Genomic DNA, 17474 nt, shown 5'->3' with positions numbered 1-17474 from the left:
GTACTTAAGGAACTAAGCCATGTTATATCTAGACCTTTATTTCTCATTTTTAAGGACTCCTTAATGACGGGTAGGACCCCTGTGATTGGCGGAGGGCTACGGTAGTCCCAATATTCAAAAAGGGGGCTAGGTGCCAACCTGGGAACTATAGACCGGTCAGTCTAACATCGGTAGTTTGTAAAATGCTAGAGGCCATAATAAAGGATTATCTGGTAGAATTTGTTCAGGAAAACGGGATAGTTAATGACAATCAGCATGGGTTCAGGAAAGATCGTTCCTGCCTGACTAACCTGCTAACTTTCCGTGTTTGCGGATGACACCAAAATAGGGAGGGTAATAGACACGGACTTAGACACTATAACATTACAGGAGGACCTGGATAAAATAGGGGAGTGGGCATTAATGTGGCAGATGAGGTTTAATGTCGATAAATGCAAAGTAATGCACTTTGGAATTAAAAATAAACAAATGGGTTATACAATTATGGGTATGCCGCTGGGGAAGTCAGAAATGGAGAAGGATTTGGGGGTCATTGTAGACCACAAACTGAAAGGTAGCTTGCAGTGCCAGGCTGCTGTAAACAAAGCTAGCAGGGTCTTGTCCTGTATTAAAAAGGGGATGTATTGCAGGGACAAGTCTATAATTTTGCCACTTTATAGATCATTGGTTCGACCTCATCTGGAGTACGCGGTCCAGTTCTGGTCACCAGTACTAAGAAAAGATGTCCTTGAGTTGGAAAAAGTCCAGCGAAGGGCAACCAAACTAATTAGGGGTATGGAGGACCAGAGCTACGAGACGAGGCTACTAAATTTAAACATGTTCACATTAGAGGTGAGGAGATTAAGGGGGGATATGATTTCCATGTACAAAATGTTTAATGGTGGTAGCAACATTAGCGATAAACTGTTTAAAATTAACTCCGTTACAAAAACTAGAGGCCATCACCTAAAATTGGTGGAAAAAAAATTCCAGCACAAGGGGCGAAAGGGGTTCTTCACAGTAAGATCAGTTAGGGTCTGGAACTCACTGCCACAGGCGGTGATTTCAGCAAAAAACGTGGAATTGTTCAAAAAACTTTTGGACGATTTCTTAAGGGACCGTAATATACAGGGGTACAGTTACTCCTAGAACGAGATCCTAATAGGTTGGACTTGATGGACTAATGTCTTTATTCAACCTCAAATACTATGTAACCAATCAGCTTCTCTCTTTCATTTTCAAATGTTAACTGAACAAATTGAAGAGAGAAGCTGATTGGTTACCTTGGACAACTGCTCCATATTTTGTCTGTACCAGTTTTGATCAATTCCCCCCAATGCGTTTTAAACATTTGGTATCCTTTAAACATTACATCCTACAAGGGATTTATATATTGCCACTGTTTTCCTGGGTTGTGACTAGGAATACATTTTTGCAGATGTCAGCTTTAACAACCGTTTGCTGCTGATACTTTTTATAATCTGGGCAAATACATACAATAGGCTAAAAGTATAAACTGGTATAAACACATTGGTAAACGGAAAAGGAAAGGCTGCCAGAACAATTCCATTTAATAATTCAGAGCAAATAGTAAATATTTTAGAGCATCCTACAACCTATGCTGCTTTCTTTCTACATCTGCAGGGGATATCTGTATGATAAATCTCATTCAGAATAACAGTCTTTATTATTCACTGGATTTATTCAATGTTCATTCTGTTCTAAACACTTGTAAATGATAACACTTGTATGTGCACTCTCCAACTCTCCTTGTAACCAACTTACAAATCCAACTTTACCCAAAACCATTATTTCATTTTAAATTCGGACTCATGTTGATTGGATTACCCTCTTATATTTCTTATATATCTCTTATATTATAGAGGCAATGGGGTTGATTTACTAAAGGAAAATAGGCTGTTCACTTTGCAAGGGAATTTGCACTTTGCTGGGGAAGTTTATCTTAGCTTGGTGAATGTAGTGTCATTTCACTTTAGAACAAATACCCGATCATGTGCAAGGAAAATAAAAACAGTATTTTTGCTTGCATGTGACTGAGTGATGGAAGTTGGCAGAGTTTCATCTTATTCACTAAACTAAACTATGGGGAAACGTCCCCTGCAGAATGCAAATTCCCTTGCAAAGTGAAGAGCCATTTTGCTTAGGGGTAAATCACCCCCAATTAGATTTTCCTGCACTAGTTTGTGTTTATTCCCCCTCAACAGGGCCATCATTTTAGTGCCAATATCTTATAGCACTTATTTGTCTTTAGTGATTATTTGTTTATTCTACATGAGGAAGAATTCATACAATGAACATGGCGCCATCCTTTTTTTGTGTGCAATGGCCATTGGGTGGTATTGTGAATTGGTCTTGGAATATCAAATTGAGTCATCTATGACTAAGTTGTGTGTGTGGAGTTCTGGGGTGTTTAGATAGCCTTAAGGCAGCCATACACATTACAGTCTGGATATAAATTAAATTGATTGTTTCGGCAATCTCTTGCACTACATAGTTGTCGGTAAATCTAAAGAAGACTGTACAGAGATTACACTGTAATGTTTTTGATAGAGATCAGTTTCAGTAGGTTGGATAGGGACCCCTGGAGAAAGACGGAAGAGATGAAACTCTCATATTCAGGGTAAGGATGCAACTGCCTTTAGTCATCTTAGTTTTCTGGATTTTTTGTGACAAATAGCTGTAGAAAGTTCAGCACAAGCACAATAGCCAAGGCTCCATTTGAAATACATATAAAGGAACTGTGCCACTGACCCACCTCTTTGGACTGCTATCACCACTCTGGTGTCACCAATCCTCTCCCTCCTGCATGCAAAGCTCTATAACCCCCCACCTATTGCAAACTTGATTTCAGCTTTCAGCTGCTGTGTAGCAACTTAGTATGAAGACTAATTTCCTGAGAAGCTCACAGCTCAACAAAAAGACACCATGGGTACATTTAACATTATTAGGACCCCCTGGATAGACTCCTAATTTCTTTGTGTACTCTTTACACTATGAGCCAGTTGTCTTTGGGTTATTGTTCTTGCGCTAAGAGGAGACATCACTGTCCCCCATCCTCCCCTGAATACCTCCTTCTCCATCTCCCCTCCCTAGTATTCTTTCCGACCCCTGGACCCTGTTGCCACTCTAACATCTATTCCCATTCCACCTGCTCTTGCTCTGTTAGTTCTTGAACTGTAGTTCTCTTTACTGCTTTTAAACTGATGTCATGTTTATATGGAATAATTATTTCTCATTGCAATTACTAAGGATTCCGAACCTTGGACAATGTTACATTCTCGTTTCAGTGTTATTTCAGCCTTCATATTGCTCTTCATACAGATTGCCACATGTACTTGTAAAACAAAAAAACTGTTTTGAACAGAAGACTGCTTTCTAATTTTTTTTAGTGGAAAGAAACGTAAAGAAAGAAAATTGAAGGAATATATAAATCAGACAAATGATACCGTTAGGTTTTTTGTGTAACATTCCATTGTAATTTTTAGTCAAACCAATATCTATAGACACACATACATACATACATACATACATACATGTAAACACACGTATGTTCTCTGATCTGTAGCTTAGGCCAGATTGTATTTATTACAGGCTAGCAGGTGCCTTCTGAGACAGTGAGAGATACAACACACTTGTGTCTGAATACATTTGTCTCCCAGTGGTTGTCATCGTTCTCGGCACACGGTCCCATACCTAAACTGCAAATAAAAGTGGTCAATATTTATACTGTGCAAAGCACCGTTCTTCCCTCCAACTGCCTCTTTGAGATACTTAATGTTTCCACTATTGATTTTGCTCCGCAGGTTATCGATATGTGACATGCCAGATTCAAAACTGCTCTGACAAAACACGAACATTCCCGTTCAATGGGAACATTGATCGCAATTCTTTAACTGTACAAGATGATTACATCTTTCTTAGGGTAAGTGGCATAACATTAATATCGCTTTGAGCACTTGAATTATGGGTTATTAAATAACATAAGTGAAGCTCAAAGGGAATTTCGGCTCTACACAAGTTTCTTAGCTGTATAAAGGTCATATTGATGGAATCATGTAACTGAGCTATTATGTCTCTTTGCCATGCTACGTTAGATCAGCACACATTGTAATCGCACCAGTCCTAAATTGATTCCCTGGGCTATGTTCTTTACTACCTCCACATCCCTTTCCTAAGTTGTGTTCTTGCTAATGAGCTGTAGATATGAGGAATTAATTGGGAATAATCGTATCTCTGTCTATACTTTTTTATTATCGTAATGAACATCTTTAATTAAAAATGTGAGTGCATTAATATAAAAAGCCGCAGAATGCTATTATTTTCTCTTTAGGTTTCTTAAAGGCTTCCATACGTAGACAGATACTGCCAAACTGTATATCTAGAGATCTAGCAATTATTATTCTATGCATGGCAGGCAAGTCATTTTATGGGGATGACAGTAAACGGGTCAGTTGGCCTCTGTAGCTGCAGGCACTGTGGAGTAATTAATTTCTCCAATTATGCACAAAAAGCTTCTCAGTTTTACTTTCACTTTTTTGGTAGCTCAGTTACCCCCTACCAGCAGTGAGTTGGCAGCCTGCCAGCCTTCTAATCTGCAATGTAAACACTGAGCAGGTTCACAGGAAGAAGGGAGAGAAAAAAGTGTTGCGACCCAACATGAATGATTTCACCACTTCTGCTGTGGATTTTGAGGAGGAAATGCTTCAGTGTTTGCAGGTGCAGAGGTCATTGAGGGCTAAATTTAAAGCCACACTTGAGAGAGAGAGAGAGAGCACATTTTCAAAGAGGTAAATATTGGCAGGATTCATGTTTCTCTCATCACATGTTTTTTTAATACTTTTACTGCCAGCGCGATATGCCTTGCGCCCCTGGTCCCTGTAAACAGACTCCCGGCAGCTATAGCTGCTATAGTAAACGGAGAAACACCCCGCCCAACACCCCCCCAGCTTGCTTCTCAGGCTCGGCTGACCCTCCTGCAGGCCCGGGACCAGCATTACAGGTGTCGTTTGGTAACAGAGAGAGACCAGCGAACATCCTTGAAGCTGGAAGCGATGCTGATTGCATCACTTCCAATTTCTGAAATTTAATTCCCCGGCTAGAGAACTTGGGGAAGAAGCTGTTCAAGCACAATCTGTGCTTGATCAGCTTCTTTGAAGTGCAAAGGTGACATTGGGGTTCTATTAGACGACACAACGCCCTAATACAAAGGTACCTGGCTACCCTTCCCCTACCCAAGATCGATCAGACCACAATGTTGTCCTTAGAGGCTCCAATAACTGAACAAGAACTTTTGGAGGCTATAATGACAACTCCAATGGGGAAAAGCCCCGGGCCAGACGGGTTTCCGTTAAAGTATTACAAAATTTTTCAAACCACCCTTTTACCGCACCTATGTACATATTTAAACACTTTCCCCACTGGTAGACCTCCTGACCCTGCCACATTACATGCTCATATCTCTGTCCTCCCTAAACCCGGTAAGGACCCAACTGTTTTCAGTAGTTACAGGCCTATTTCATTATTAAATGCGGATATTAAATTATTCGCAAAAATTCTAGCTAAACTCCTGGCCCCATTATTACCCCATCTTATTTCAGCGGATCAGTCAGGGTTTATACCGGGTAGGGAAGCCAGAGATAACACTCAATGGGCACTCACATTAGTTAACTATGCATCCACATCCACCCTATCGACCATGATCCTTGCGACAGATGCGGAAAAAGCGTTCGATAGGGTCGATTGGGACTACCTAAATAGTACACTTGAACACCTAGGGTTAGGCCCAAGAATGCTACACTCAATTAAGGCACTTTATCACAAACCCACTGCACAAATAAAAATTAATGGTAGTCGGTCTCAAGCTTTTGAGCTGCACAATGGCACCCGACAGGGATGCCCACTATCACCCCTTTTATTCACATTGTCTTTAGAGCCTATGCTCATATCTATTCGGAATAACGTAAGCATAAAAGGTATTGAGGTTCAGGGACAGGAACACAAGATAGCGGCATACGCCGACGATATTCTTTTCTTTGTGCGACAACCCAGAACCACAATTCCCAATCTTCTTAAGGAATTTGAACAATTCGGTAAAATCTCAAATTTCCGTATAAACTTACATAAGTCAGAAATAATGAACCTTACAGCGCCCCCACAGGAATGCCAACATCTCCGTAGTGTGTTGCCATTTATCTGGAGATCAAATAAGTTGAAATATCTTGGCATACAGTTGACCCCTAAATTTTTAGATTTGATAAAGCATAATTATATCCCCCTCTTAAACAATATAAAATCAGACTTATCGAAGTGGGCAAACGATCGGCCTTACCTAACTTTAACGGGTAGGATCAATGCCATTAAAATGAATGTCCTGCCCAGGGTGTTATATCTGTTGCAAACGGTGCCTATCTCCTTGCCGGAGAGCTATCTGAGGACCATATGTAAAGTGACCAATAAATATATATGGAACCGGTCTAGAGCAAGAATCTCCCGGCAGACTTTGATAAGGACCAAACGGGAAGGCGGTCTGGCCTTGCCAGACTTTAATTTGTACTACAAGGCCGTAGCACTTAACAGAGTGCTAGATTGGACCTACCAAAAAGGGAACAAGCGGTGGGTGGACTTAGAGTTCTCATTAGCAGCACAGTCATTACTGACAATACCATGGATTCCACCAGAATACAGAGAACTATCGAATTCTACCTCCCCATTGACCAGGACTACTCTAATTATATGGACAAAACTATACCCACAACTGGTAGGTCCCTATAATTCTCCACTATTGCCCCTGATAGGACATTCATTCTATCCCCCAGGACTAGGGGATAAAGGCCTACGACATTGGTCGACTGATAAATTCCCTAAACTACACGAGGTTCTACAAGACTCCGGCCAGGTAGATACATTACAACAGATACAAAAGAAGTATGGGATTAGACCCTGGGATAAATGGCGGTACCAGCAGTTACATCATTTCGTTGCCTCTCTCCCCATGCCACTTAGAACAGTAGAAAATTTACATCCTCTAGAGACCTTACTATCACAAATAAATCCTCCATCACATGGTCTCTCGCGGATGTATAAAATACTGCTATCTTCAAGGACGTCTCATGACCCGTCATACATCCAACAATGGGAGGCAGATCTAGGCAATATATTGACAAGCACCCAGAAAAAAAGGCTTCTCAGCCTTAATTCTGCGTCCTCAATAAGCACCCATGTGGTGGAGGCTTCATTTAAATTACTGGCAAGGTGGTATTACACCCCGGACAGACTCCATGCAATGCACCCATCCCGCTCCCCGGAATGTTGGAGGGGATGTGGATTGATGGGCACCCATGGGCACATATGGTGGTTCTGCCCCAAGATTAAACCATACTGGAAGCAAGTTATCCAACTTATTTCCTCTATAACGGGGCAAGTAACCCCTAATGACCCATGGGTGTGCCTACTACACCTCTCAGACATACCCCATGCCAGATATAGGAAAATGCTATTACCACATTTATTGAACGCTGCAAAATTCTTGATCCCTAAATATTGGAACACTGCTACAATACCTACAATTACAGAATGGATAACCAAAGTAGAATACCTATGCCTGATGGAAAAACTTACAATGGCAAGACAAGAACGGACACACTTGTTCGAAGCCACATGGGCCCCTTGGAGAGCCGTTAGACCCACCACCCTCTCTAGCAATTGACTAGTCATTAAATAAATAAAAGGGTACAAAGAATACAACAAGTCAGATGTGGATCTCTGCACTCCCCTCCCCCTTCCCTCTATTCCCCTCCCTTTTTTTCCCCTCTTTTTTGTTGTTGTTGTTGTTTGTTTAGGTATATAGTTGAGGTTGTTGAGCTACTCACCTCTGGTGTTCTGGGACCCCATTTAGTATATGCTCTTAATCCAGCGAATAATGGGGGAGACATGAAAGAAAAGACTAATATTGGGAGGAGAACCATAGAGGAAAGCGCATGGTAAACATATGTATATGTACACGGTTTTATGTGAAATATATGGGATGCCTCAACAATTGTTAAATGTTTGTTAAATGTCTGATAAATAATAAAAAATAAAGATTAAATATTTTTTTAAAAAAGACCTCACCTTAAAGAGCACCTGACACCTCCAATGTGCTATCACAAATGGCTTCTAAAGTTAAATAAAAATAAATGTAAAAATACTCCCAAACATTTTTCCCCCGCCCCTGCACATACTAACAAACACAATAATTGGGTGCGCCTACATACGAAAACAATGATTGTGCCACACGTGTTAGGTATCGCCACGTGCACCACAGTGAAAGCAATAATTCTAGGGCCAATATTCATGGTTAATTTTAAACTGATGACCTGTACAAACTTTTAAAGCATCGCCTATGGACAGTTTGGGGTACTGTAGTTTCTCGCCGCTTCACGGGTGTAAACAATTTTTAAGCTTGGCATGTTTGGTATCTATTTACTCGGAACACCCTTGCCTTTTATATTGTTTAAAAAAAGTGAATCTTATATTGTGTTTTTGTGTCCTAACATTAACGTAATTGTATTTTTTCTGAAATTTTGGACTTGATAAAAAGTTGCGCTAATAATTTGCAACATAAACATTTGCAACTGCCGCCATTTTATTCTACAGGATCTCTGCTCTCAGGAAATGTATGACTCTAAAAGGGGGGTTTTTAAGTCATTTTCAAGCCTAAAATGTGGATTATATCATGTGTGCAAAAAATGCTCTGGTAGCGACAGGGTTAAAGCTACAGCTCTGGCTTAGAGTTTTGCTGCTCCCGTAATTTTGCTATTGTTAAGAAAAACTCAAAAAGCCAAAAAAAGGAAGCAAAAATAACAGTAAATTGAATGATGTAAAATTTCTCTTTTTATTTTTTAAATAATTTATTAACCTTTATCAATTGATCTGTTTGTACTCACATCCACATATCATAGTACTTTGCTGTCTACTGAGTATATTGGTGAATCACCATTGTCCTCACTTGATCTGCTCTGGTATCTAATGTGAATGAACTGATTACCCCTAGAAACACTTTTATATTTAAAAAATGGGTATTGAGATAAACATATTCATTCATCAGAGTAGGTCAAGTGAGAACAGTGGTGATTCACCAATCTATTTAATTAACAGTAAAGGACTATTAATGGATCTGTGTACAAACAGATACATTTATATGGAGGACTACGCTGACCATGTTTGATAATGCCTTGTGTATTTTACAAAACATTCTCTCAGAGAGACAAGAGTTGCCCAATGCTGTGTCTACATTACACAGCCTTCGTCATTGGGTGATGGGGAGCACCTAGCTTAATTTTTATGATAAAACCAGGGTACGGGTACAGTGCAAAATTTGTACTGCAAAATCAAGTTTGCCAAAATTTGCAGATCCTCACTAGAGATGGCACATCATTGAATTCTCACATTAGTAAACAAATACATTTTTGTTCATGAGCTCTGATTAAAGTGAAAAACGTTTTATGAGATCCTAATAGGACTAATGTCTTTATTCAACCTCAAATACTATGTAACTATGTATGTGTTTTAGATAGGGCGCTCAACATGTGTCCCAAAGCCCACATGTAGCCCTGTGTTACTTAATGTGCAGCCACTGGCGGAATGACCAGGGTTGCAGCAGTCGCAATCACGACCGTGCTCTGGCATTCCAGAGAAAGAAGAGAGCCCACAGATCCCTCAAGCTGCCCGCAGCGTTTTTGGGCATGGGCGGTTGCTTAGAGACCAACTTGGTGGCTCGTGTGCGCCTATGTTCTGGAGCCCTGCTGTAATCACGTCAGGCCAGTGAGAAGCCTTAGGATTCCTATGCCCACACGGCGCATGCGCTAGGGGGCGGGACGAACTGGCAATGTGCAGTGGAGACAGACGCTGGAGAGGTATAGCGTCCTGTTACCAGGACAACCAGCGGCGCCTCTTCTAGCTCTCTCCAACGTGACAATGTGGCGCCCCTTCTGGCTCCCCTCTCTCCATGACAGTGGCAGCATTCTCCCGGTAAAGAAACCCGCTCTGGCCTTCATGATTTTCTGACTTTTCTTCAGCTAGAATGTGAGTCCTGTTATCACTATTACATCAACGTTGCATTGTCTTTCTTCTTCACTGTCTGTGTACGACCCCCTCCCACTGATATTTCTACATTGCTGATTTTTATTATAATGCATTGCTCGGACTTGTAGTCCTGCATAGCTAGTGGTATTCTGCATTGCTGTATAATCACTATACAGCAATGCAGAATACCACCAACTATGTAGGACTACAAGTCCCAGCAACGCATTATATTTTAAGTAGGTATGCTCCAGTGCCAATATTGGGCATTTTCACGAGTATTGATACTCGTGAAAATGCCCCGATACTAAACGCAGATACCGGTGTTCTGTCAAACGCCGACGTAGTTGAATTTGCTGACCTCAGCATCTGGGCTTGCACACAGACCAGTATTATCGAGGAAACAGGGATTTATTCACAAAGTTTTTAGTTTAAATAATTGTGACCGTTAATAATATGCCGTCCATCATTTACTGCCATAGATGGCATATTATTACCGGTCACAATTAGCCATTACAAACTAATACTTTGTAAATAAATGCTGGTTTCCTCGTTAATCCCGTCTGTGCGCAAGTGCAGATACTGGGTTGGCGTTCTTGACAGAATACCGGCACTAAATTTTTAAACTGAAGCGGCTGCCTGAGGTCCCGCCCTTGCTGGGGGCCTCGGCAGCCTTCCTGTTAACCACACAGTGCCATGGCGGTGGGGGGTTGGGGGGGCCCTTCATACTTTCTTGCACCGGGGCCCTGAAGGTTCTAGTTACGCCTCTGTGTGCAGCCCAAACACAAGGGTGCCAGCCCCCTATAGCCATTTTCCCCTACCTCAGTGCTTACTTAGAAGATTTTACAAATGAATGTTGACTTTCTTCTGGCTCCTGCTTTTCCCAGCCCATGCAGCTTACCCAGAGCAACAGGCTACACAGGTGTGAAATATCACAGTTTCGGCAATGATTGGGTACTGTTAACATACTTAGCCATGAATGAACACCATGAACACAGAAGTAGGTTGAACTGGGAAACACACCCTGTAGACAGGCAGGTGTTGGACACTATCTCTTATGATGTGCTAGACCTACAATATCCTTTGCAAAAGCCTTTGATCCGGTAACTCATAAATGTTTAATTTACAAGCTTCACTCTTTGGGCATTGATGAAATAGTGTGTACTTGGATAGAGAACTGGCTAAGTGAACGTGTCCAGAGAGTATCAATAAATGGCTCATTTTCCAAGTTGTCCTCGGTTGGCAGTGACGTGCTCCAGGGTTCTGTCTTGGGGCCATTGCTGTTCAACCTGTTTACCAATGATATTGGGACTGATAATAATAGCAATATTTCAGTTTTTGCTGACGATACCAAAATGTGAAGGGTAATAAAGGCGACAGAAGACATAGCAATATTACAGGAAGATCTGGATAAAATAGGGGGGTGGGCATCTACATGGCAGATGAGGTTTAATATTGAGAAGTGTAAAGTTGTGCATTTTGGAGGTAAAAATACAAATGCAAGCTACTCATTAATGGGTGTTCCACTGGGGGAATCAGAGGTGGAAAAAAAATTGTGAGTCCTAGTGGACAGCCAGCTTAGTAACAGCATGCAATGCCAGGCTGCAGTAATAACAGCATGCAATGCCTGGCTGCAGTAAATAAGGCGAGCAGGGTACAATCAAATATAAAAAAGGGAATGTACTGTAAAAACAAATCCATAATTCTGCCCCTTGTACAAAACACTGGTTCGGCCACATCTTGAGTATGCGGTTCAGTTTTGGTCACCGATCCACAGAAAGGTTGTCCTTGAGCTAGAGAGAGTACAGAGAAGGGTGACAAAGCTAATACAGGGGTCATAAGACCTCAACTATGAGGAAAGACTGCATCCATTAAACTTGTACACTCTTGAAAATAGGAGACTGAGAGGCGACATGATATTTATGTACAAATTGTTTAATAGTGATCGGTATTCAGTAATAAATGGGGTAATGGATAATCAGTAATAAACTGTTTAGTGCTAGTTCAGTCAAGAACACAAGAGGCCACCACCTGAAGCTGGAAGAGAAAAGGTTTCATCTGAACTGCGAATGGGGTTTCTTTACTGTGAGAGCTGTAAAATTGTGGAACTCCCTTCCACAGACCGTGGTATCAGCTGAGAGAATGGAACCATTCAAGACCCATCTAGATACTTTTCTAAGTGAGCAGGACATACAGAGGTAGAGCTAATCTTAGTAACACACACACACACACACAACCCAAAGGTTGAACTCAATGGACCCGTGTCTTTATTCAACCTTAAAAACTATGTAACTATGTAACCTGGGTTTATGTGCATGGATGAGCATGATGTATTTAAAATGGTGACATTCAGGGTATAATAATACCATTCAAAGTGACAAGTAACCTTTCTTTATGACAAAGAAAGACAAAATTGCCAAGCAGCTATGACAGTCTAGAAATGCAGGTGTCGCGTCACCCTTTTCTCTATCAGTGATACCCAATGCAGAATAACACTACCTCTGGCTCCAAAGGGTGGTCTACAGTAATAGAACTAATGGGTCCCCCTGTGTTTCCTCTGTAAGGAACCTCTATGATGGATCCACAACATACAAGCACACCGTGAGTCTAGGGTCGGTTGCTATGGATTACCGCAACTCGGTAATATTCTTATCTAGGAGTAAATGCACTCACTTTGCCCATCAGCACGTACCACCCTCTATGATGATCCAGAGTGATGTCCAGACTGGATATATAATGCTAAAAACTTTATTGTAGAACTTCAGGGAGAGAGGCTGAGGATCATCCAGATAGATGTAGACTTCTTTAAATGGCACAGTGTGGTAGCTGTCTCCATTCACAGCAGGAAGAACACCTTGCACAGCAGCACAGGAGGTAGAAGTCATCAGTCATGTTCATCCTTATCAGTAGTAACCACTGGCCCACCAGACTCAGGCTCAAGTGTAGGCACACGGCTAGTCCCCAGACTTCAGTCCTAGCCATCTCAGACAGTCCATAGCAGCCTCCCCAGAGGCAGGCCCCAGGGGGAGGAAGAGAGAGCTCACATGGTACACCCCCAGCATTTATCTTCTCCCCCAGCATGCACCACTGGCCATTAGCCTCACAGTGATTGGCTGGAAAGGGATACCTACTCATAACATTCTCTCATTGGTTACTCTACTCTGTGACCAGGGTACGCCCAGCAGCAGACAGATGCAAACAATGACAGATTGATTGGAGGAAACCAAATGAACACAGACTACAAATCAGCATCAGACTGCATACAATCTGAAAACACTAAATTTGATAGCACTCCTGCCACAAGGGTGCTACACGGGTTCTAAGAAGAAGGATACAAATCATTCTCCACTATAGATAGGGGCCTGTATCCTAGGCATCAGTTTGACATCAGTATGAAATATTTCAGAGATCATTAAAGGAGAACTACGAGGTGAGTGATTTTCACTCAACCTCATAGTTGGAGCCGACGTGTGACAATTAAACTGTCACACGTCGGCTGAATAGATCGAGAAGTGTACAAACACATACCATCGCTCGCTCACTTCTCGATTAAGTCCCTGCTGTGTCTGTCACTCACGGCCCCCTGCAGGGATTCCCCCCCTCCCCACTCCAATCCTCCAGCGCAGACTGGCGGAACAGATGGGGGAGGGGTCAAGTACAGCTGACTCTGCGTCTAGATAGGCAGAGCCAGCTGTCACTCACACAGCTGGGTGGATCTCGACAGTAATGTCGGGATCCGTCCCAACTGCGGCGGTCTCAGTATACCGCGAGCTGTAGCTTGCAATATACTGAGCTTTGGGTCACAGGAGGACGCTAGTATATGTCCTCCCGTGACCCTTAGGAGGACTATGAGGAAAAACACTTACCCTATAGTTCTTCTTTAAGTATTAGATAGGTGCATTTGACCTGCAGTTGATCTCCTTCTGTGCTGCATTTTACCTGCTTTAAGTAGGTTTTTAATTCCCATAGACTTGTATGAGAATGCAAATCCTGCGTGACATGAAGAAAAGCCCATCAACAGAGACCTTAAATGTGTTTTCACCTTTCTATTCTAAGCAAACAGCCCCTTTAATATAGGGATTCTTGATCATACTTTATTCACGTATATGATGAAATGATGACATATATACTGTTACATAGTAAACAGATAACTTCTTGTCCTAAAACTAGGACTACATTCATACAGGCATATGGGCTCTAGGGACAGTTTTGGGTGGAAGCTTATTAATCTGGCAGAATGTTTTTGGACTGTGGGAATCCTGTAAAGACATACAGTTCTAGTTTTCCTGCAGTAAACTGAACTCATGAAGCTGGCGCTGACCACTTGAACCGTAGTTCTGCCCCATTTTGGGCACTTTGCAAAGACTATCTGTTCCAATCACAATCTATATAAAGTGTTTAAGAGATATGGTGTTATACTTCCACAGTGGTTCCTTAAAATAGCTATAAATCTTGTGGATGAATAATACAGTTCTAGGACTTTTGAGGTTAAGGGTCATGCTCCAAATACTTTGTTGACGCAAAAATTAGCTAAAAAAGTCAACGTGAGTGTGTGCTCCTAGACTGGAGGTCTTAATGGGTTCTTATAAGGTTACCTAGACTCTCTCTTCGGTTTGAATCAGACATGGCTTTTGCTAAGAATGAAAATCATTCCCGACTGAAATCCATAAGCATCTTACTTAAGTTAATCACGTTTCTCGGTTCAGCTATCCTCACACTGTCTCCTTTATAATAAAACTATCATCTTAGCAAGCTCCATAATTGACTAAAAGGGTTTAGATATAGTAAGCAGCAGGCCTGACTACCCCTGGGGATTATATTTGTTTTACCGACGCTGGCTAAATTACAAAATGCCATGTTTACTTAATACCTTGAATCTACACACACATTTATGTGAATACCAAGAACTCAGTCTTAATACTAGACCCAAAAAACATTAATTTGTATTTCCTTCGGTAGATTTACTGAAGATCCAACCATCTTAATCCTATTTTAGTTTTGTCTTTGCATGAAATCCTAGAGGGGAGGATTTAAAAGGATTGTTTAAAAAAGGAGCATGTACATTTTATGGTCATTCGTGTGCCATGTTTGCTTACAGCTCAACTCCATCCAACACTTTCTCTTTTCAGTTTTGGATGGACAACAGTCTTGCTGTAGGTGATGTTGTTGGAGAAAAATCTAATTTTTTTCCTGTTCCTGTAACCACATGAGAAAAAACAAGAAGTGATGGAAAAACTCCCCATTGGCAACAAAGACAACAAATAAAAACCTGACAAAGGGTCTAATCCTTCCCCAGTATGTCAATATCAAGCGTTTGACATGTTGTGTCTAAATAAATACATCCTTGTTCATTCTTGATTTTGCATTAAAAGGGGTCTTAATAGACGGTTAACACATTTTTAGTATCAGTTTACCATTTCTCCACCATTGCCAATTCTCCACCACGTGAGCTAGCTATGTTTACTGGGTCTCATTATGGAAACCTTATATTGCCAAAATGTACAACATCTTGAAAGATAAGTGCTCTGAAGTGTGAATGGAGGGTTGGCGCCACCATTACCCTCACTTTCCTACAATTCCCCGAGCTCCCCCTCCCCCTCTTGGATACACTTTTATTCCCCCTGATCTACCTCCTTATCTCTCATACATTAGACAACACATGTGTCATGTCTGTAAAGCGTAAATGGAACACTCTGATGTCATGGGGAGGGGACTCTGATAAGAAAAGATGGGCTTCTGATGTGAAAGGAGTTACTGATGCAATGGGTGGCTTTGATGTGAAGGGAGGGAGATCTTGATTTGAAGGAGGGCACTTCGATGGAAAGGGGGAAACACACTTTTTTGTGTGTTTTTGCATGGGGTCCCCCTTTAAATCCACAACATTTTAGACTGGGGTGCCTGGAGATTTTGCACAACTTTAAAGGGTGCCGTGACTGAAAAAAGGTTGAGAAACGTTGCCCTAGAGGATGTTCCAAGGGTAAGGTATGAGACAGTTCTTGCTGCGACCACTTCTCCAGATGATAACAAAGCTGTACAAACTGATTTTGAAAAATAGATTGTGTATATTTACAGTATATATATATAGAGAGAGAGAAAGAGAGATATTTAATAAATTGAAATGTCAGCAGCACTTAGTAAAACAGCTCTTCCTTTGCAAGTCATTATTGAAATCTAGCATTCACCACAAAGAGTCTTCAAATAAGTTTCAATGGCCATATATCCCAGGATCCAAGGCTTCCTGATAATAAATGCCAAGTATTTACAATACTCTGGCTGCATTGCAATGTGCACTTTTGAAGCCTTGATTCAGGTAAGTACATATTCTGTTTTCCCTGTCACTAAGTAAGCAGCAACCTCCAAAAAATGTCAAGATATATCATAAAATCTGTTTGTCCCATAAATCTGCTTAATCTAATTAAGTTCCTGTGAGGCTCCCGTCCACTTTACTGTTACCTCTCAAAACGCTAGCTTCTGTCAGAATAGAGAATTTAAATCAAAAGTGTTACCAGCAGCTGATAAGAGCAATTCATTTTGCTTGATGGCCGTTCCAGTGATATGAGGCTGGACAGTGATGGATGGTTTAAATGGCTGCTCCCTTTATAGAGAGCACAATGTGAAGATATGATGCGGATATGAGTGATTTATGGAAGAGGAAGGAAAACACAGCTTCTGCTGTTAGATAGATTTACAGTTGCCAGGCACTATGAGCACTTTTATTTAATTCCCAACAGGGTCATCATCTTTATAGTAAAGGTAAAAGCTGCAACTTCACCAAATACAAACCAAATTAGTAAAAAAATTTTTTTTATCTTATTGTTTTCAGTATGCCTTGTGCTGATGTGTTTCACTATGTCAGAGCCTTATTTATACAGGTTATTTGTGAAGGTTTGCTCCAGTTTTGTTCCACAATCACAAAGCATGCAAGTAGGATAGTTGGCTTTCACTCAGATTGACCTTCAAGCGTATTGCTGCAGTAGGGACATTATCCCTCTGGGAAAGGTTCTAAAGGGCATTCTAATGGTAAGATCTCCACACCCAAAATCCCAATTTCACCGTTATGGTGTGACTTTTTTGAGCGTGTCTCAGTCTTCCCCTTAGATTCGTCTTTTACACTACAGAGAATGTACCTAGGGTAGTAAGAAGCCAAAGTAGAGGAAAACAAAGCAAAGAATGTTAGTGAAAATACTCCTTTCAGCTCTATAATCTTGAATTTGGGGATATATTGAAGGCACTCAAAGGTGCCTACTCATTCTTTTAAAGATCTACTGGAGTGCCCAGGATACTCAAAGCCAGGACATTTTCATATGAAATCCTAACACTCACTTAAGATGAGTAATCCCCTGACAGATCCTGTTAGGAGGGCGGCATAGGAGGGGGCGTTCAGGTGTTTCAACATCTTCAAGTGCAGAATTTTG

At 41.3% G+C, this 17474-nt stretch overlaps 1 protein-coding gene across 1 annotated transcript in view; it reads left to right on the top strand.

The window, feature by feature from the left end:
* The window catches only part of SORCS2 (sortilin related VPS10 domain containing receptor 2), a 513810-nt gene that overhangs the window by 351400 nt on the left and 144936 nt on the right, over positions 1-17474 (top strand). The window contains exon 6 of the mRNA XM_018554989.1: positions 3804-3922. Coding sequence (XP_018410491.1) covers positions 3804-3922 — 119 coding nt within the window. The remainder of the gene's footprint in view (positions 1-3803; positions 3923-17474) is intronic.

This window comes from Nanorana parkeri, unplaced genomic scaffold (genome assembly GCF_000935625.1).
Source record: "Nanorana parkeri isolate BGI_ZX_2015 unplaced genomic scaffold, ASM93562v1 scaffold180, whole genome shotgun sequence".
Classification (NCBI taxonomy): Eukaryota; Metazoa; Chordata; class Amphibia; order Anura; family Dicroglossidae; genus Nanorana; species Nanorana parkeri.
The sequence above is the reverse complement of the archived record's forward strand: the minus strand, read 5'-3'. Positions and strand labels throughout refer to the sequence as shown.